This window comes from Alosa pseudoharengus, unplaced genomic scaffold, assembly GCF_046254945.1.
Source record: "Alosa pseudoharengus isolate Yale_2024_CS ecotype anadromous, Long Island Sound unplaced genomic scaffold, YU_APseudo_1.1 YU_APseudo_1.1_scf_17, whole genome shotgun sequence".
Lineage (NCBI taxonomy): Eukaryota > Metazoa > Chordata > Actinopteri > Clupeiformes > Clupeidae > Alosa > Alosa pseudoharengus.
In genome coordinates, this window is record NW_027468640.1 from 14374472 (window position 1) to 14396971 (window position 22500).

A 22500-nucleotide genomic window follows, 5' to 3' on the forward strand; every position below is an offset into this window, starting at 1 on the left:
AAATCCTTGGGGCGAGATCAGTTCTCCTGCTTTTCCTGGGTTGGGCCGAAGGGTCAAATAAACCTCCTCCGCCTCCCTCTCCCTGCCCTCTCATAACCAACCACTTCTGCCCTTCCCCCGAAGCAACTGGTTTCCAAAAATCACGCCAATTCTGCAACATCTGCACAAAGAGAAACATCTGAAGCAAAATTGTGACAAGCACATGGCGCTTTCCCACCTTCCCTGTGTTAAACCACTGTACAAAGTTGCTCTTTGACCTGCCAAACTGCTTCCTGTGCTATCTACCTTTGATTATACCTGTTCTTTGCCAGTAGAATCAATCAATCTCTTCTTCTACATCTCTCTCTCTCCCTCTCTCTATCTCTCTTTCTATCTCTCCCCTTTCCCTGTAGTACCTTTATTTACGTACTCTGTTAAAATCTAATTGAATTCTTCTTCCAAAGCCCCCAGCCTCTTTCTCCTCGTACTAATGCTTCTTCTTTCTAATCTTATTTGCATTCATATTATCCACCCAGGTGGTACACCAATAAGAGGTAAGAGTGCTGAACTGACGTTCACAGAATGAAAAAAAAACAAAAATTCATTCTTGCTGTCTACCCATTCCATCCACCCCGCTCGTCTCCATGTCTTCAGCCCGTCTTCTCACCCCCCCCCCCCCCAAACTCCCCCCTCTCTCCCCAAATCTCATTACTTTTCTAATCAACCTATTCCAATCTCTTCTTTTTTTTTTCTTCCTTCATTTACGTTCTGTCTATTCGTTCCATTTTGGTCTATCCATCCAAGTCCCCATGCTTTTTTTTTCCCTTTTATTTTTCCTTGATAATTATGTTTGTTTTTCGGTTCAAGTAGCTTTTCTCGGTTCGGTTTGTTTTCTTTCATTTTAAGTACCGCTTACTTGCGATATGCTTACTGCTACACAATGAAGCATATCCAATGACGTGTTTTGTTTTTTCTTTTTTTTCCTCCCCTACTTCTATTTTTCCCCCCACTTTTCATTTTTTGTTTTCTTTTTGGCCATAGCGATTACTCATGTGTCCCTCTTTTTGTCCAACTAAAACAACCAAACATTTTTCCCCCTTAGCTGGTCTTGTTCAGCACTAGCATAAGCGCAGATGACCCAGGAGGTGTTCAGGGGGTCAGAAGACACCATGGCCCTCTTCTCTGCCACTTTTTAAATTATTATTATTTTTATTTTTACACTTCCAAAGAACTTCTTTCTGTCTTTGCCAACTTTTTTTTACTCCTCTACTCTATTCACTTTCCTCTACCTGTAACCTTCTCAAAAAAAGCCCAAACAACTACTTTTTTGATAAAGTTTACTACGGTGCTTTTTTCTTCTTTCACACCTGTATTTTTATTCTTGATTTTGTTGGGTTGAAGGCTACATTTGCTTTTTTGACATTTTTGTTATTTTTATTCTTCAGGGTTTGGGGAAAGACTAAAGGATCATGCTGGCAGAGTGTGTTTTGTCATTTTTGACGAGTGACAAGGAGTTCGGAGTTGGTTTATGATTAAGTGATTTTTCCCCCCTTTCGAGTCATGTGACACCCCACTGCTAATCCCATTGGTGGATTTTTATGGGTGTCCCTTCTAGCTTATGGAACCTATGGCAGTGGTCGGGTGAATTTCTTGTTGGCTCAGGCCATTTTGAATTTTGACATCTAATACAATTGCATTTTATTTTTCAGCTAAGGGTTGTCAAAAGGTTGTAAGTTGTACCGACATACGTTTCTTGTTCTTTGGAGAGATTTGCATGTCAAATATTTTGTTCCAGAGGGTAATATATTGGTCTCAATAATCATTATGCCTCTATGACACATTTTTCCCCTCGTATTCCAGCAGCAATTTTTAATATACATTTTTTGTAAATGCTGCATTTTTTAACCCGTTTTTAATTAGCCATTCCCCCCCTATTGACAATTGATCTCTGTGATTGGATATGCTAAATTTCATAACTTGAAATTTATTTACTTTTAATTGTTCCCCCCTTGTTATGCTGCTTTTGTATATTGTAAACCTCTTTTGTTTGACTCATGCTTCCCCGAAGCAGTCTCACTCATTTCCATGTAAACAAGTCCAGTGAAATGTTGTATATTGCAGGGCTAGCCCCATCCTTAAAACTGTTAAAACATCTCTAAATAGAGACAAGAGAAATACGACCATCATAATTTTTCAGGCAATAGTTATACAAATATAACAATTCCCTAAAATTACATCATGTAGTTTTGATGTGATGTAATGCTGGCCTTACAGATTAAGGCCTTAGAGAAACCCTGCAACATGTATGTGTCCTTTTTTCCATCATCGTGACGTGCAATATGTAATTTGATGAAGCAATGGATGGTTTTCCGTAAAACAACCAAATGTCTATTGTCAGTGCTTTCCCAAACCTTTCTACAGGCCTGGTTGTGACGTTAAAATACTAATACAGCAGTAAACATTATAAGGGATGAGCACTAAACAGATCAAAATGATTTGTACTTCCTTGGATAACGACACACTGAGACAACATATTCACACCGTAGTGCAAATTTGTTAGTGGTCTAAATTTGAAATAATGTTAGAGATCAATTTCTCCTTGAAACGCCAGGCCTGAAGAAGACAGGGGATCAAAAGTACTGCAGTAGGGATTTCAAGGCCTAAGCTATGCTCTTCGACGGAAACTGTGAGCATCCTAGTGACTCGGTGGGGCGATTTATCCTCTTTTGCCCCTATTATTATCGTCTGAGCCATCTATCTATACGAGACATGCTTTGCCTCTTCATATAGGTTAAGCCAAAGTGTAGAAGGCTCCGTAGAAGATGCTTTTTTAATCAGCGGTATATTAAAAGGATTTCAGGCTTAGACTGCCAGTCACCACCGGCCCTTTATTGAAAGTTAATGAATCTAAACTGCAGAAGCTTAGCAGACATTAACAGCAAGTACAGTAGGGTGGCGAAACACTTCCTCCACTCGTGGCTAGAAAAAAAGGGGGGGGGGTGAGATGAGGAGAAGTTGATTGTCCCTGTTGCCAATGGCGATGACCTCTAACCCCTGGTGCCCCCACCGTGCCTTCTGTTCTCACCTAGGAGCCCTCCAGATCGAGCTGAGCGAGGAGTCGGACCAGGGGAAGTACGAATGTGTGGCCACCAACAACGATGGCACCCGCTACTCCGCCCCGGCTAACTTATACGTCAGAGGTAGGAGCCGAGAGGTGCCGCTCGGAATCTCTACTGTGAGAAAGGAATCAGTAGAACATTCTGGGTTGTAAAAAAAACTGACAAAGAGTTATCATCTAGCTAATTAAGCATTAAAGATGGAGGAGTCTTAAGTGAAGCGGTACAGAAGGAGCTTATGTTTGTAAGTATTGTCTGTTGCATTTTGCAGTGTCTTCCTTGCACTGATTGGAACCTGTTTGTTGTGACAAACCTGTGCACATTTGATTTGATTTTGTTTTGGTTTCGATTTCCGTTGGGTTTTCCTGAATCTTATGACTTGGTTGCCTGGAGTGTGACTAATGACCTTTAACCTTAACCTTTGACCTGTAACCTTGAGGCCTAGGGGTGAAGGGGTGCACCCCCCAAACCCCCATGGCCATTCTCCTGGTCTATCCCAGCAGCGGCCCTGACTGATTTGATGACATTTATTTTCTCTCTTCTTTTTTTCTCTCTTCCTCCAATGGAGGGTCCATTTGAGTTAAAAGAGTCATTGTTTTTGGTTAAAAAGGTTTTAAAAGGAAGTTAACTTAGTAGTATCTGATAGACATTTATAGTATTATCTGACACATTTTAACTAGTAATATTAAACAGATATTAACTGCAATATTGATTTGAACATAAGCAAAGATGTTTATGACTAGATCAGCCAGAGTTTTCAGTGCAGTTTAGGTGTAATGTGAAATGCATAATATATTATATTTTATTAGTTGAGGAGATGCATTGGCTTGCAACTCAGTGTCTTTATTGTCCTATAAATATCACCACTTTAAAATAAAAGTACTATTCTAAAAGAGTGCTGTAAAAATGTAAGGACATCATATTGTACCATGGAAATGGTGAGGAATGAGGTAATTTGATAATAATGTAATTTATATTATGAAGGTCATTGTACAAACTCCTCCACTAAATTATTTCATGTGTATTAAATGTTATATTAAGTTAATAAATGACCTTACTGCAGGTATTTCTTTATATATGTAATTTACTATATTTCCTATATGATTCCGTCCCAGTTTATTGCTATTTCAAATAAACTTAAGCAATCAGCAATTCTGAAATCACACATGTTTATTTCCAGTATCACCAAAGATATCTTAATTAGATTTAAACAAAATGATCAAATTGACCGAATTAAAGCAAAATAACAGTGTTCCACAAAAGTATAACCTAGAGACTGGGACAGAATTATAAATGTACTGTATAGTTTTCACAGAATTTTTAATATAAACTTCTGAAACATGTAACGTTAAATGTTCTCCATTAGTCATAAACTCATATATGGCTTTACTTAGCGTAGTGTGAGGGGCAGCCATCTTTGACCAGTTGTTGTGATGGCGATAGAGGTTATTTTTCTTTTACCCTCCATGTGAGAAAACGGAAGAAAAGAGATGTTTTTGTTTTTCCTTCTCTGCTAAGCGGTTTGACCTTGACCTTGAACATGGCCTTTTTACTCTCTCTGTGTTTTCCCTGTTTTTCTCCTGTTTCTCATTTCATTGTGTTCTGCATCAAACTCCCTACAATCCCTCAGAGCTGCGAGAAGGTTGGTGTGTTTTTACTTTCTAACAACTCACTAAAACAAACCACTATAACAAGCAAACAGACAAACAAACAACTTAGACAGGAAGCTTGAGAGTCACACAAACGCTCACAGAGAATACAAAACGAAATGAATGTAGCTGTACATGTATGTTTGTTCAAAGTCGCGTCGGTGTTTATTTCTTGATGTTTTTTTTTTGTACATTTTGTTCCGTTATGTTTTCACATCATTAGAGAAAGCCTGATATGTTTTTTTCCCCCTATATGTTGTGGAGTAGAGAATGCCTTCTCCCCCCCTTGTTTCCTGATATGTTTATCTGATGCCTGAGTGTCTAAAAAGTGGTGCATGTAATACTATGAGAATGAGAATGTGCATTCTGTATCTAAGGGCGGGATGGGTCTGGGTGGAGGGGTTTGCATGGTGATCTGTCTAATGCTGGAGCTGAGAGCTGCACACTGCCTTCTAACCTTCCATGGAGAACTTCCAAGTTGTCAGTGATCCTGCTTCGTTACTCAGCCACGCCCCATGTGCCAGCTGGGTCGTTGGACATTGTAGCGCTCCACGGTATCATGTCCCTTATCTCAAAACAGAAAAAAAAGATGAAGGAGTTTGTTCTTCATTCCAATGTAGCTCTGATTCTCTCTGATCTTCCCATACACCTCCTCAAGGAGTCGGATAATTAAAGATTTATGTCAGAATTGATCTCCGCACATCTGAACTGTATCTGATCCCAAAGACATCAACAAATAATCACTTAGTGCTTGGTAATTCTAGGCTATACAAAGCAAATCAAATGATATCAAGTCAGAACTCTAAATCAGCGATTGCAGACTGAAATTGCCATGCTGAGTTGCCACTACTGAGACTTCTTAATCATTTTTGTAAATTCTACCTTCTCAGTCATAGTGAGTAAATGCTGACAGATGTACACAATGCACATACCTATCAATATGCACTCTGAAAGAGTCTCTCTCTCTCTCTCTCTCTCTCTCTCTGTCTTCCTCTCTCTCCCTCGACACCTTCTCCCAAGCGCTTAATGGGAATCTAATGAAAGAATGATGTATTTCCCGCGTCATCCGCCAGACTTGACAAATGTAATGATATTTAAACGAATAGGGTAACATTATGTCTTTGGGGAATGTGATTCAATTGGAAATTAATTAAATATGAGAAGAAAAAAATGGGAGAGGAAAGTTGTACTTAATAATGCAGGGAGTTATCTTTTTCCCCTTCTCTCTCTCTCTCTCTCTATAAAAGGAACAGAAGACAAAAAACTGGTATATCATCTCCAGTAATTAAAATAAAACTTATGGTTTTCCTTTTTTTAATCCAAAAGCAAGCACAAGTCTTCCACTTCAGCACCACCAAACAATAATGAGACGTGTTTTTGGAGATGTCAGTGTCTTCAGTCCATCACGTTAATAGACAAACACCACGTTGGCGTGAAATAAAAAAAAAAAGCGAGGATAAGCCTGTCGACATGAAATTAGTCCAAGCTCATCGGGGTGAGCAGTGCAGGCACACAGAGGCCCATGTAATTTTAATTAAAAATGATCCCGCGCGGAAAGAGCCTCTCTCTTCACGAAACCAGCAGCAGAGGTTAACCCACCAAGCGTTCTGGTGATTAATCTCACCGCGCGGTTCAGACTAGGGCAAAACCATAAACTAAAAGAGAGAAGTGCCACCGAAAAACTCATCCAGGACTCGAGGGCTGACCCATGACTATCCTTGAACGGTATCCCAGAATGCAAAAGCTCCTGGGACCCCCACCCCACCCCTGTGCTGAGTACCAAAAGCAGGACCACTGGCAGCCATTCCTTCCTCCCCCTCCCCCGCTCTCTCTCTCTCTATCTCCCTCTCTCTGTCCCCCTTTCCCTTTCCAACCCTCTCTCTCCTGGCCAGCAGTTTGGCTGTTATCTAGCCTTTCATTTGCCCCTCTTTTTATTGTTGCTAGGACAACCACCTCTCCTGGAGCTAATCCGAGTAAACAAAGCTTGCCCCATCAGGTCCTCATCTCCAGTCTGTTTACCCTCTGTCTCACTCCCTCTTCCTCTTCGCCATGGCACCCCGTGTTCCGTCGCCCTGCAGGGCATATCCCCCACAGTGATGCCAGTCACGGAGCCCTGGGCACGCCTTGGCAACCCAGAGTTTTAGTAGATGCCCCCCCTGTTTGTTTCCATGCAACCCAACCCTTGCAATCTACAGTAACCCTGGTGGCGTTGACTTGCTCTCTCTCTCTCTCTCTCTCTCTCTCTCTCTCTCTCTCTCTCTCTCTCTCTCTCTCTCTCTCTCTCTCTCTCTCTCTCTCTCTGTTTTCCTTCTCTTTCCTCATTGCTCTCTTGCTTCTCTGTTTTCTCTCTGTTTTAACTCTTCTCTCCTCCCTGTGTGGTTATGATGTCTCTCCTCTCTCTGGGTCCCAAATGTGTCTGCCTGCCTGACCAAGTTCTGCTGTGTGTTTGCTGTGCATGACAGACTGCCTGTCGCACGTCCTGCCTGGATAAGATGTTCTATCTTCATATGCACATGTTATGTATTTAAATTATCCGTCCATCATGTATCATATGTTTTGTTTTTTTGCTATTTTTCATTTTTCATTTCATTTTCATTAATCGTGTGATTTTATTTTAATTATTATTATTATTCTTTATTTAGACATGTTGATTCTTTATTCATTTGGGCATTCAAAAGTCTTTGAGACTGTGACCACTTTTTGGAACGAGTCAGAGAAGCTACAACCACAAAGTTGCTCTCTCTCTCTCACGTGTGTTATGCTGCTGTCATGGGGGCTGACCCCCCCCCTCCCCCCTCTCCTGTGCTTTGTGATGCTGAGGTGGGGGGGGGAGGACACACATATTTATTCTCTGTGTGTTTGATGTGACGATACGTCTGAGCGTTATCCTCACATCAACTGGAAGTCTGCAGCATTGAAGTTGTGAGTCGCCCCTAACAACTGTGGTATGCTGTTGAACCTCCAGTTTACAACCTCTTTGTGATTGGTCCTCTCAGCCTGTGTACCTGGTGCCCTCGTATGTGCATGGTGTTTGTGATCTTGTAGCTAGTTACAATCTTGAATCCACCCCTTGGACGATGTATGAGTGTATGTGATTGAAAGATGTCATTCTTAACTCCCATCAGACTATCATGGCTAAGTATACAGTACATGAATTGATAATTTAATATTATTAAATAACATTTTGCTAGTAAACAATGTAATTGTGGAGCTATTATCATATAAACTATAATGTATAAGATATAGACGTGAATATCAAGCTAACATAATCATAATGTATTATACAGTAAGAGACATGACGTGAAGTTCTTGCATTCTCCATTTAGGATTTAAGTATGATTTGCTATTGTCTGACACACACATTACATTTCTGGGTGCTGAATGCTCCCCACCTCCTTCTGGAGTTGTTGCGTCACTGTCGCCTGCGCTGTGTCTCTCTTCCTCTCCAGTGCGTCGGGTTCCCCCTCGCTTCTCCATCCCTCCGACGGACAGCGAAATAATGCCGGGCGGCAGCGTCAACATTACGTGCGTGGCGGTGGGCTCACCCATGCCCTACGTCAAGTGGATGCTGGGCTCCGAGGACCTGACCCCAGAGGACGACATGCCCATCGGCCGCAACGTGCTGGAGCTCACCGACGTGGTGCAGTCGGCCAACTACACCTGCGTCGCCATGTCCACACTGGGCGTCATCGAGGCCATGGCTCAGATCACTGTCAAAGGTACTAGGCCTACTGATGTGAATTACGTTTTGTCCATCTGGATGGGATCTCAACCAAGACACTCCTTCAGGTTGTTTAGTTTTGTGAACTCCTTCAGGTTGTCTCTGTAGCCTACTCCAAAATAAATCTTATAAGTTGAGTTTTCAAATTGTTTCTTGAAATACCCTTTGACAAGATTCGATAAAAACATTTAGTCCTTTCACACAATGCAAAGGTGTTTCTGCTAGCAATAGCGATAGTTGAAATAAATTGATAAGGCATGTTGTTCAGATGTTCAGTTGATGTTCAGATCAGAAGTTGATGTTCAGATCGATCTGAGAATTCACCTGACTCACTCTGGATGTGATACAACATGGCTGGATGGGCTTTTGCACATGAAGGTAGCTTTTTTTGATCAAAAATAGTGGCAGAAAACCTTTGAGTGTAAGAATTAGATCTTCACGCCACAAGATTGTCCTCTGTAGGAGAGGCCATTTCCGTCACTTCAAACGTTTCTACACAGATCCCCCATCTGCCTGTTCAATTTGTTACGAGCTTGGGTTTGGCACGCTTGAAAAAAGGCTTTTACTGTTAGGGAACAGCGGCCACTGCCAAGAAGGCCCTGTGTTTGTGAAGCGGCTAAGCTAACAATGCTTCCACAGAGGCAAGGCGTTAGCGCCGTTAGCGCTGAAGCTCTTACCTTTCAAAATGCATGCAGTCTGATCTCAGCAGGCCGAAAGGAATCAAAGCAATGTTTAGTCTGTTTAGTCTTGTGTTTTCTTTTCTTTCCTTTTTATTTATTTTAGTTCTTATTATTGTTTTCATTTGATATCACTTTCATACTTTACAAAGACGTCGATGTGCTTCGGATGAAAGGTTAATGCCTCGGCGCTTTCCTTGGCAGTCAGCAAACTACGGAACGTTCTGCCGTTCTCTTCCCACTCCCACTCTATGTCTCATGTTTCCCTGCCTGCTGAAGACATAACAAGAGGAGATTGGAGTCAAAATATACCCAACGCTCTCACAAGCAGCCACTGTGAGATGGCCCTGTGAGGCAAGCGAGCGCTCAGACCTCCTATCTCACACGGACCATTATGTTGTTTGTGGAAATTAAAGCAGTAAATTGAAGGCCTGTGAATAATTGAAAAGCGGTGCTAAACCAAGAGAGATGCCACGGCTTGCCTGTCTGAGGTGGTCGCTGAGGGAACCGCACAAGCCGTTGGTGTCTGCTTCTTCTGTTTTTTTTTTGTTTTTTTTTTTTCCATTTACATAGCGAGCGCGTGAAGGGTGTGCCCATAGCTCTGTGTCTCTCTCTCTCGTTCTGGCTGTCGAGAAAAGGGAGCGCTCCATGCTACGACCTTTGGTGAAAACATTTTCCCGGGAGCATACAGGCAGTACATGATGTAGGAATGCTAATTTAACTGTCACCACGTTAGCCCCGCCATGTTATTCCAGCCCATGCTTTTCTTTAATGTTCCTTTGAAGTGAAAGCTGCACCGCTGGGCTTATCGAGCAGTGCTGTTTTATGATCACCCAGACAACACAGGTTTAGGAATGATTAAAGGAAGTGTGTTTTGGGTTGAAACATTTGTTGCATTTAGTCTCACACCCATTTGTAAAATTAAACTAATGTACAGAAACAGATTTTTATTTATTTTTCTGCCCATGCAATGCATTTACATTTGTGTTCACCATGAAAGTAGAAATAAACAAAAGTTTGCTTGTTTTGGAGTAATTTGTATAGTACATTAGCAAAGCACAGCCATAGATTTCTTCAGCACATGCATTGACTAGGAATGGTGTCTAAACCCTTGATAGTTTTACCCAGTAGCAGCTTTGCTGCTGTAGCCATTCTGAATGCAGCTTTTTAGAATGTAAAGCTGCCGAATGGGCCTGCATAGCTATTCCTTATCAGTTTCAATATGAGAACATCGTTTTTTTCACCTTTGCATTAAATGGTCTGTTGATTATTGTATTTATTTGGTGCCAACGGTACATCTGATCCTGTCTTTTGGGCAGTGGTGGTGTACTAACTAAAGAACTGGGCTACCAAGATGTAGCTAGAAAGCTAGAAAGTTCCATCATTGTGCTCCAGACCAAAGCACTTAACCTCTAGGGGGATTGTCTCTGCTATTGGTCTCTGTAATTCGCTTTGGATAAAAGCTAGATTCATTAATAAATAATATATTGTTTTTCTTATTCTTTGATTCTCCAGCTCTACCCAAGCCTCCAGGGGTCCCCGTGGTAACTGAACGCACGGCGACCAGCATCACCCTCACCTGGGACTCTGGCAACCCAGAGCCCGTCTCCTACTACATCATCCAGCACAAGTCCAAGAACTCCGAGGACCCTTACAAGGAGATTGACGGCGTGGCCACCACCCGCTACAGCGTCGGCGGTCTCAGCCCATACTCCGACTACGAGTTCCGCGTGGTGGCGGTCAACAACATCGGCCGCGGGCCGTCCAGCGACGCCATCGAGGCCAAGACGGCCGAGCAGGCGCCCAGCACGGCGCCACGGCAGGTCCGAGGCCGCATGCTTAGCGGCACCACGGCCATCATCCACTGGGACGAGCCCGAGGAGGCCAACGGTCAGATCATGGGCTACCGGGTCTACTACACCAGCGAGCCCACGCAGCAGGTCAACCAGTGGGAGAAGCAGATAGTCCGGGCCTCCAACTTCCTCACCATCCAAAATCTGACACCAAACAAGACATACTACATCAAGGTGCTGGCCTACACGTCAGTGGGAGACGGACCACTGTCCTCTGACCTACAGATTATCACCAAGACAGGAGGTGAGGTCAACAGCCTTGCAGGTGTATCCCTGTTTTATTTCCTCTCTTTCTCTCCGCCTCACTCAGTCTACAGTACCTTTCTCTTCTTCTCTCACCTCTCTCTCGCTCTTGCTACAGTATGTCTTTCTTTCTTTCTTTCTTTCTTTCTTTCTTTCTTTCTTGCTTTATTTATTTTTCTCACACTGTGTCTGTTTTTTTTTTCTAATTCCCCCTCTATTTCTTTTTTTTCTTTCCTTCTCTATCATTTTCTTTCTTTCACTCACACTGAGCTGAGAAAAAATAAATGGCTCTTTTCATTTTGACCACAGCCGTAAACAATTGTAATCTCCAAGCGCAGCGCAGTGCATCGCCAAGTTTCCTCTGCCTGCAGTACGGCCTTTGTGTAATGCCCGATTTGATTCGCAAGAAACGACAGTGCATGCATTTCAATTCATAATAAAAAGAAATCAGCAGCCATGTGGCTACCAGTTAAACTGTATATCCTTTCAACTCAATTATTTTTCTCTTTTTTTTCTTATTCTCTTTCAGTTCCATCCCAGCCGACGGACTTCAAGGCGGAGGCTAAGTCTGAGACAAGTGTCCTGCTGTCTTGGGTAGCGCCCTCTCAGAATGGACAGGACAATCAAATTATGGGATATGAGCTGCTGTACAGGAAGAAGGATGAGAAAGAAGAGGCATGTCATTGATTCGCTCTCCACACATCTTGAAACAATAAGGCCATTAACCAGCCTGTGACCCCACTGAAAGATGCTCTCTAAATTATATTTACCACCCACTTTTGCCATTTACCATTTTTTACCTATATCTATACCGAATGCAGCCTCACAATAAAGACGGGATAAAAGTGTTAAGTCAAGCAAAAAAATTGGAGGTCCAGTTGGAAATGCACTTTTATTTGTAACATTAAGATAATGTGCATTTCAGCATATATTATGCATTCACATTTTATCAAACATAATGAATCAAAAATACACAATTTGCAATAATACTAGCAGTTCTAGTTTTGTTGCTGGCCTTAGCCTTAATCTTAGAAAATGTTATTGCGTGAGACTAGCACCCCACCCCTCCCACACACACACCCCTGAAGCATTTATTTATCAGCATACTGACTTCAACCTCATAGCAAAGACATTCAAACAATGAATACAATTAGAGGTCTTGTTGACTTGTAAGGTCTGCGATCCCTTTCTCATTTTTCTTCCCTCTTCCTCTAGAAGCGGGTGAGCTTTGAGCCCACGGCCACCTACCTGCTGAAGGACTTGAAGCCCTTCAGCACCTACACGTTCCAGTTAGCGGCACGCAGCAAACACGGCGTGGGAGCCTACACCAATGAGATCTCAGCTGAGACGCCCCAGACACGTAGGTGTCCTTCCACCGCTCAGACGTCGACCAATACAGGCAGAGCAGACAGAAAACTATTACAAAATACTAACAATAAAAAATTATATGATATTATATGATATTATATTGTATTATATTATATTATATTATATTATATTATATTATATTATATTATATTATATTATATTATATTAGGTTCCATGTTTGAAAGCATTTAATAGCCCTAAAATGGCACTAGTTCTGGACTAAGCTAATGAGTAGGAAACCAGACGGGCTGGTGTTTTCGAAAATGGAATCACTTTGAAGCGTCTTGGGCCAGACCCAGGCGTTTGAAGGTCGTACGGCCCGCACACCACGCTCACTCTGAGCAGGGTGTGTGTTGGTGTGTGTGTGTGTGGACGCCGCCAGTGGCCATGGTGAGGAGAAGTCAATCGACAAGGTCACTTCATTTACTCCGGCATCCAGTCTGCTGTTGCTGCTGCTTTTTTGACGAGTTAGATCTTTGACACGGACCAATAACAAAGGCTTGAATTATTCATTCGCTCTCCTACAATGATCTGACACTCTTCCATTTGATTAGGGAAAGGGCGAAATCAGCCTATCACGAAAAAAAGAGCCTTGTCTTTTGACATCCAATGTCAGCCACAATACCCTGCTCACATATTGCGATTGGGCTTTCTGCATCTATTCAAAGGGGCCGCTGTAATGAACTGAAACAGTGTTGTAGTGAAGTAATCAACTGCACTCTTTTCCCCCCTGGTTTCTTGGTGCCAAAATGAAACTAAGTAAATAGTTGTGGCAAGCTCAAACGCAAAATGCAGTGACTGTAAACCAACATATTTCACTAAGAGGACCTCAGCTTTATGCCTAGGACATTCACAGACGACAATCAATTTCTATTTGGAAACACTCTTAAGCAAAAAAAAGTTAATTTACAAAGATCTTTCATTGATATTTTGACACATTTGAATATAAACCTGGGGTCGTCTGTAGTAATGCAAAGGTGATAGACAAACAGGTAAGTAAGTATCAGCACTAGAACTAGATCCAGCAGTCAAGTTTGCCGATGGCGGTAGGTAAAGCCCATGCAAGATGCTAACAGTATGCACCATAGTGGGAATGTGACACAGGTTAGCTATTAGCATTTGCATGATGTAGCCTTGAGAGTGTTACACTTCAGTCTTGCTTCCTCGGAGCAGTCTCTTGTCGTGCTAGCAGGCTTTTACCACAAACCAACAGGCTTCGGAAAGGTTGGTGAGCAACATTACATTTTCAACTCTAAGAGAGCTGATAACATCAACCTTTATGGTTTTGGATTGATGGTAACTGCTTGGAAAAAAAAATGTTTGAACTATTTGTAATTTGTATATTCAAATAATATTTTCTTTTTGATTTGGGTTATAAAAATGTTCTGATTTAAAATTAGTCACTAATGGGTTTATTTAGAATTATATTAAGTTATATTATGTAGGGTATTTGTAGTAGTAGGATAATTTAGATATACAGAAACGTAGGTAAAGGTAGGTTTTATATTGTGAAGGTTTCATCTCATCCATACATTTTCAACATGTGAGTTTATTCTGTTGATCTCCATTGGAAATCCAAGTTGTTGGTCTTTGACATTTTTCTCCATCCTAATATGTGAAACCTTGTTTTTTGTCAAACACCATTTTGCTTAACACATGAGTTTGGTCCTTGTGTTTTGTCTTCATTTTATTATCCATTTATTTTCCCTTCTCCTTTTTTCTTTTGTGTTTGTGCGTTCCCACCATCATCCTTACCTCAAACAAACAACAACAAAAAATCTGCCACTTCAACCCCTCTCTGAATCCCACCTTGAAAAAAAACAAACAAACGAACAAACAATCAAATCAAATATTTATATCCCAACCCGGAAATGGCTCATCCAATCAAATGGCAAACTTTTGCTGGATTCAACCCAACCCTCCAATCAGAACCCTCAGCTCCACCTCAGGATGTCAAGTGCTCTAGCCAGAGTTCCACCAACATTCTGGTAAGTTGGCGGCCACCCCCCATGGAACTTCAAAACGGAATCATTACCAAGTACACCATCCAGTACGGCGCCACAGAGGGAGAAGACTTGGCCCCAAGGCAAATCTCGGACATTCCCCCGGAATCCACCCAGTACCTCTTGGAAAACTTGGAAAAATGGACAGAGTACCGCGTGACCGTGACCGCACACACTGACGTAGGGCAGGGCCCCGAAAGCTTGCCCCAACTCATCCGAACAGAGGAGGATGGTATGTCCTACTTGCCTGCTTGCCCCTCTGCAAACCTGCCCCAAATGCCCTTTCCAAACACTGCTAGCAGCACCCAACCTCCCACACTCTGCCAGTCTTAACACCAGTCTGAATCCTCCCTCAGCAAACTACCCCTTTTAACTTGCATCCCCTACTTTTTTAACAGCTACAGTGCTACTTTTATCTTGCTTTATTATCGTTTAGTACTAACCTGGACCCCAAGGTCTATAGAGAGCTTTTTTTTTTTGTAAACACAATTTTTGACATTTTTACCAGTGCTGTCATTGAAGAAGTCAGTTTCAACACATGATATGGCATTTTTTTCCCCCCGCAACCAATGTCTGGCTCTGTCTGGCCTTAAACTCTTCCAACTCTCCCAACTGTCATTTTTGAAGCGTTTTTTTTACACTTAAGAATTTTTTTATGAAGATTTTTTTTCTTCATTTTTTTGCTAGATTTTCCCTAATTGGACTGTTTGAAACATGCCTCTGAAACTTGCCCAGTTATTCGACAGTGGGAATCATACTCTATGGAAGGAATGGCCCATGGTAGCATTTTCTCTTTTTTTCCCTTTTTTTGTTTCACTTTTTTTCCAAACGCCTTCATAGCCAAATTCTTTGATGGTGCTTCAAAAATTTTTTTGAAGCGCCTCTATTTTGGCTCCTTTTTGTCTATTTTACCAAATACATTTTTATTCCATGTTTTTAATCCACTACTACCATTTTTTAATGTCTTTAAAAAAAGCAAAACATGAGTCAGTGGTAAGACTTTTTTTGGGGTTGCTTAGATTTTTTTTTCCCTTGCCATTGTTGAAATATCAATGTCATACAGTACTCGTTACAGTATCCTACCCTTTTGTAGATATTTTTTGCTTTTCTTTTTTCACTGCTGCGTTTTGGCTCTTGGGAGTTGGGCTTCCAGGAGGGGGGTGTAGCATAAGGGTGGGGGCGCGTGGGCTCTGTAATCCTGACCTGTCTCTTTCTATCCTCCCATGGTTCCTCCAGTGCCCAGTGGCCCCCCACGCAAAGTTGAGGTGGAGCCCGTCAACTCCACGTCAGTAAAAGTGACGTGGCGCTCACCAGTGTCCAACAGGCAGCACGGGCAGATCCGCGGATACCAGGTGCACTATGTCAGGATGCTAAATGGGGAGGCCATGGGACAGCCAATTATCAAGGACATCCTGATAGACGATGCTCAGGTAGGTGCTCTCACATTCGTCTCACATCTACTCTCTCTCTCTCTCGCTCTCTCTCTCTCTCTCTCACTCTCTCTCTCTCTCTATCTCTCTAACTCTGTCTCTCTTTCTCCATCTGTCTTTCACTCTCTCTCTCGGCCTCTGTCTCTCTCTCTCTCTCTCTCTCTCTCTCTCTCTCTCACTCTCTCTCTCTCTCTCTATCTCTCTAACTCTGTCTCTCTTTCTCCATCTGTCTTTCACTCTCTGTCTCGGCCTCTGTCTCTCTCTCTCTAACTTTGTCTCTCTTTCTCCATCTGTCTCTCTCTCTCTCCCTCTCTATATATGTATATATATATATCTGTCTATCTCTCTTCTTCCTCTGTTTTTCTTTGTTTTTCTTTGTTTTGTTTTTGTTGTTGTTTTGGTCTGTTTATAGTCACCATGATAGACATCCCCTTGCTAATCTCAACAGCAGGGTGAAAAGTTACTCCTTTGATTAACAATGAAGGTGGTGGTGGTGGGGGGGGGGGGGGGGGGGGAATTGAAAGCAGAGGAAAATCTTCTCTCCATTTCTGTGGGATGAGGGTGGGATTGGGAAATGAAAATAACACTGCATTGATGAAATAGAAAGGATAGCGAGCTGCTCCTATGCGTACGCCTTTGGACGTTCTCATTACCTCGAGCTGTCACCTGCTTGGCCACGTCGACATGATGTAAATGCAAAGAAATGGGAACCGTGATGGAATCTGCTCGTGTTACTGAGCACGGCTTGATTGCATTTTACAAGGGATGTGGCAAATTAGGCTGGAAAGATATGCACACACATACACATAATTTTACGATTGCTCTCTGGCGAGCTATTTGAAGCATTCTAGTCTTTTCTTGCATAGCACGGCTTCAACGTGAAATTGAAATGACTTCTTATCAAGAGTAATGGGCCAAAGCCACAATACAAATGCTGTTTTCTGTTGTTTCATTTATTTGAAAATACTGTAGATCCAGATGCAAGTCTTGCAATTGTCGTTGTGAAGTACACTATTTAGCACAGTGCATGCTATTGCAACACTTAACTCCTGCTTTGCAGAACCATAAAAAAACGGTAAAATGTAGCACAGCACTTTCCAAAATAATGATCTCCTCCTGTTTCATTTGATCTGAATTTTTTAGCTTTGTTTCTCATCATTGTTTTTTTTTTTTTTTTGATTGTTGATTTTGTAACTTGCCTTGTGTTTATTTGTTGTCTTCTTTTTCTGCCCCCCCCCCCCCCCCCCCGCCGACCCACCCACCCCCGCTGCTCCACCTCTCCAATCATGGTCAGTGGGAATATGATGATTCCACCGAACATGTGAGTAACTCTTGATGTGTGTTTTGAATATGATTTTCCCACCTACACGCATGCATAAGGATAAACATATTATACATATTCACACTGTCCGTTACTATACAGACAGATAGACAGATAGACAGACAGACAGACAGACAGACAGACAGACAGACAGACAGACAGATAGATAGATAGGTAGATACTTTATTGACCCCCTTTATTGGGAGTTTCTCTCTTTACTCTTTGGGGTCCGTATTTAAATGGTAAGCAAGGTGGCAAAGTCAGTCATGAAACAAGCAGAGTGTTTTGTGCATGATCTAGCACTATTGGGTGTCATGTAGGAGCATTGAGGACCCACAGATGTTTGTGTATTATAGGATCTTGCTCGGGGTAGAAATTTAGCAAATAAATGTTGTCAGGTTTTTAAATTAACATCATTTAGACCTTAGAATTTGCGCTTTGCTCGTCATTGAATCTTTGATTGAAAGTAGGGTCCTTTGTGTTAAAAACAACAAAAGTAAACTAACATAACGTTAGTCAGCATGATAGTTTCAGGAGTTGTGTATTGCTTTGTTCTTTTAGCTGACTAGCACAACATACTGCACTCAGTGAATCATGCAGTGCAATCGATCAATCAAGAGGAGGGAGGTTGTGGGAAGGATCACCCATTTTTTCACCCATTTTGAAAAAAAAAGAAAAAAACATTCCATTGTCACAGTATTCAAGCCTGTTATATGTATAGTTGACGTTATTTGTGAGACCTCAAAAAAGGACCACTGAGTGAGCTGTGTTGTAAAAATAGCAACACTGTTTGAAATGCTTGCCTAACCCACTTCATGATGTAGTCCCTAACAAAGTATGAATGTTCAAGCACACACACACACCCACACACACACACACACACACACACACACACACACACACACACACACACACACACACACACACACACACACACACATGCGCGTTCATCATGAGTCCCCTCCTAACCCTGCTTGTGTTCCACAGGAGATGGTCCTTGTTGACCTGCTGGCTGAGACCACATACTCTGTCACCGTAGCTGCCTACACCACTAAGGGCGATGGGGCCCGTAGTAAGCCCAAGCTGGTCACCACCATGGGTGCAGGTAGGATAGCTGGCCTACTCTGTTTGTTTGTTGTTTGTTTTGTTGTTTGTTTGTTGTTTGTTTTGTTGTTTGTTTGTTGTTTGTTTTGTTGTTTGTTTGTTTGTTTGTTGTTTGTTTTGTTGTTTGTTTGTTGAAGTTAAAAGGGGCGGGGGGGGGGGGGGTCCACTCAACAAATATTTTTCCAATGAAGCAATGTTACATACTGCACCTTAAAAAAAACCTTCCCCCAGTCTAATCTGTGTATTTTAAATTGGACATAGAGGGCATAGAAGGACATAGATGTGACCCTTTTTATCTGACACATTGATACTATTGACCATTCCTCCATAGATGGACCCGCAATTAGTATGTCAAGCTGAGTGTTGCCCCAGCATTCCACCCCTCCCACACACACACACACACACACACACACACACACACACACACACACAGAGACATACACACACATATCCCCAATCCAATATTAGACAGCTGCTTTAATCGTTTTCTCAATTATGACAGCAATTCCACTCAGCGAGCACAATGACATGGAGACCCACACAAAGAGAGAGGGGGAAGCTGATGGAAGTTAGTGTCAGAGACTGGGCTGAAGGGAGGTTGAAGAAAATCACTAAATGGACATGGCAGGCTTGGTGTTATTGTTCGTGTAATGGTTGGCTGAAATGCATTGTTTTCATTGATGGCTTCGGGAGGTGAAATGAGGAAGGCTTGATTGGTGGCGTGCTTAACGACATTGAGACAGCCACTGAAGTAATCACGTTTCGTCTGCTCCGCGAAAGCCATCATAGCATTAGCTCTGTAATTACAGCCACAGAATAAGTTATTGAACTCCACTGTTTGACCCTGGCCGTGGCACTCAACTTCTCCCTACCCACGTTCTTATTAAGCTAGATAGAGTTTCTACTCAGTGGTTTATTATGGTAGAAATGCAAGTGAAGATGTTAATTTGACCTGATCATGTGATGAAGGGACTTCATCATCTCAGTGTCAACCATGGGCAGTTAATGGTATTGTCATTAATGGTATATAGTATGCATTTAATATGCACACTTAAGAGACAGGGACACTGTATATTCTATGCCATAATGGAAAATATCCACATTATATTTCATATGTTTTTCTCAAATTTCTTTCTTTCACTTAATGTGTGAGTCAGTTTCCGACCTCTGACTCACACATTAAGTGACGTGAATGACGCGGAATGATGATGTTTTCACTCGGAGAAAGTTTTTCCGAAGCCCATGAACGCTAGGTCATACTGTATGCCTTCATTGTCATTTAATGATATGAATTACAATAGTTCAAAATAAATATACATTCCACCAATACATTTTCTTTCTTTCTTTCTTTCTTTCTTTCTTTCTTTCTTTCTTCTTCATGCATTAGCTTATTTGTTCATATATTCACATATTATGTTTTTTTGTCCCCCTCTCTCTTGTGTCCCTCTCTCTCTCGTCCAGTTCCCGAGCGCCCGCGCCTTATGGTGAGTGCCACCAATATGGGCACGGCCCTTCTCCAGTGGCATCCGCCACCCAACACGCATGGCACCCTCCTCGGCTACCGCCTGCGCTTCGGCCGCAAGGACGTGGAGCCGCTGACCGTCATCGAGTTCCCCGAACGCGAGAACCATTACACCACCAAGGAGATCCACAAGGGCGCCTCGTACGTCTTCCGCCTGTCCGCCCGCAACAAGGTGGGCTTCGGGGAGGAGACGGTCAAGGAGATCAGCACGTCCGAGGACGTGCCCAGCGGCTACCCGCAGTCCATCGCCGCCGAGGCGGCCACCGCCACCACCATCCAGGTGAGCTGGCGGCCAGTGCTGCTGGCCGAGCGCAACGGCGCCATCGCGAGGTACGCGCTGCAGTACAAGGACATCAACAGCCCGCAGAGCCCGTCCGAGCTCTTCATCAAGGCTCCCGAGTCCACCGTCACGCTGGACGGCCTGCGCGCCGACACTACGTACGATATCAAAATGTGTGCCTTCACCAGCAAGGGCCCTGGCCCGTATAGCCCCAGTGTCCAGTTCAGAACACAGCCCGTCGATCAAGGTAGGAAACCCCGTTTCCCCGCTCCTGAACCACCACCACCAACACCACCACCAACAACAACACCACCACCACCTCCACCACCTCTTTTTCCCACCCCAAAAGCAGAGCAACAACAAAAAAATAAATGCCCTCGTGCAAACCGCTTCCTGCAAAAATTGCCCAAAAAACCCCAAAGTGTCAACACATCGCTGACCTCTTCGTCTCCTCTTCTTCTCCGCCACCGACGCGATGGCATGTCCTTCTTCTTCAACTGTCTGTGCTCCATCTCAGTTCAGTTCAGCAGCTTTCCATAAGTCGAGGGGTTTATTAGAGAGGTGGAATCAGGAGCTAGCTCTATTATGAAATTAGTTTGTTGTCTTGGTTTTCATTTTTGTTTATTCCAAGCAATCGTAAAGATATAAAATAATAATAATAAAAAAATAAAAAAAACACAAGTACAGTAAACACAAGTAAATAGACTTGTCATACGGTCTTGGTCTTATAAGGTCTTGGTATATACTCTGTAAGTCCAGTCAGTTGGATCCAAAACACCCAAACGGACGCCGGCCTATTCAATCCAGGTAAGGAAGTCAGTCAGTAGGAGATAGTGACTGAGGTGAAAGGCACTGGATGAGGAGGGGCAAAGGTAAGACTTGGGTTACGCCAACCACCCACCCGCCCCACCCAGCGAAGCAGCCCACCATCCAGCCGACTCTGGGTGTGATGAAGTACAGTAAGCAGTGCAGTGTGGGATACGTGGTGTGCTGCTCCTCCCTTTCTTCCTCCCCCCCCCCCCACCCCTGTACGTTGTTCTTGTGTCTAAATCATCCGCACCCCCCTTTCTTTTAGCAGTGTTTGCAAAAAATTTCCATGTGAAAGCTGCCACGAAGACCTCGGTGCTGCTGACGTGGGACATTCCCGACAACTACAACGCCGCTCAACCGTTCACCGTAAGTCACGGGAGAGCACGGGAGTGCGTATCCTGAAAAAAAAAAAAAATGAAAAAATGAAAGTGCAGGTTTCAATGCATTGATCATTACCTTAATGCATAAGATGAAGGTTTACATTATTATGATTGCATAATGTCAGAGGTCACGCCATTTTATTTGATTTTTGGTTTGAACTTGGAAATAATATGACCATATGACTTGGGATCTCACAAGTTCCAGTTTAGCATGTTTTTTATTCTCTACGCATCATAAAGCAGTACATGGTCAGTATGATCAGACTTAAAGTATGGGCCAAGGTCACTCTCATATTTTTCCTGCAGAAACTCTATGATCTTCCTATGGTTTGTACAGGTGGCATTCCTCTCTTTTAAGTTCATGACATTGTAAAGCGTCCATGTTTTTGATATAAACGCTGTTTCATTGAACAGAATAGCTGGCCATAATGAATAAAGACAGCATCAGCCTTGAGCAATCCCCATGTGGATGCCCTCACCCACCCTTCGTCCCTCCCTCTGCAGATCCTCTACGACAATGGCCAGAGCGTGGAGGTGGACGGCCGTCTCACCCAGAAGCTGATCACCAACCTCCAGCCGGAGACCCAGTACTCCTTCCTGCTGACCAACCGTGGCAACAGTGCCGGCGGGCTGCAGCACCGCGTGACGGCCATGACGGCGCCGGACATCCTACGCACCAAGCCCACGCTGGTGGGCAAGACCAACTCCGACGGCATGGTCACCGTGCAGCTGCCCACGGTGCAGACCGCCGAGAAAGTCAGGTGAGTGTGTGGCGCTGGTAGGCTTTGTGAGAAGGAAACACACACACACACACACACACACACACACACACACACACACACAGGCAAATACTACAATGGATTTTTTGGTGAACATGACATGAAAGACACACACACACACACACACACACACACACACACACAGGTAATCAGTCAGTTGGTTCTGAGGGCTCTTGATGTTTTTTTGTAGCGTTATCCTATCTTGTAATCGTTTCTTCATATACACAAAGACTGATGGGTTAAAATATCAAAACGACAGGTTAGT

General features: G+C 43.0%; 1 protein-coding gene across 1 annotated transcript in view; it reads left to right on the forward strand.

The window, feature by feature from the left end:
* Window positions 1-22500, forward strand: part of LOC143127268 (receptor-type tyrosine-protein phosphatase delta) — a 214043-nt gene that overhangs the window by 132061 nt on the left and 59482 nt on the right. The window contains exons 6-18 of the mRNA XM_076288658.1: window positions 3069-3179; window positions 4726-4737; window positions 8194-8463; window positions 10658-11239; window positions 11768-11913; window positions 12454-12598; window positions 14536-14841; window positions 15846-16039; window positions 17334-17360; window positions 18348-18465; window positions 19926-20513; window positions 21342-21442; window positions 21961-22217. Of these exons, the coding sequence (XP_076144773.1) occupies window positions 3069-3179; window positions 4726-4737; window positions 8194-8463; window positions 10658-11239; window positions 11768-11913; window positions 12454-12598; window positions 14536-14841; window positions 15846-16039; window positions 17334-17360; window positions 18348-18465; window positions 19926-20513; window positions 21342-21442; window positions 21961-22217 (2857 nt within the window). The remainder of the gene's footprint in view (window positions 1-3068; window positions 3180-4725; window positions 4738-8193; window positions 8464-10657; window positions 11240-11767; window positions 11914-12453; window positions 12599-14535; window positions 14842-15845; window positions 16040-17333; window positions 17361-18347; window positions 18466-19925; window positions 20514-21341; window positions 21443-21960; window positions 22218-22500) is intronic.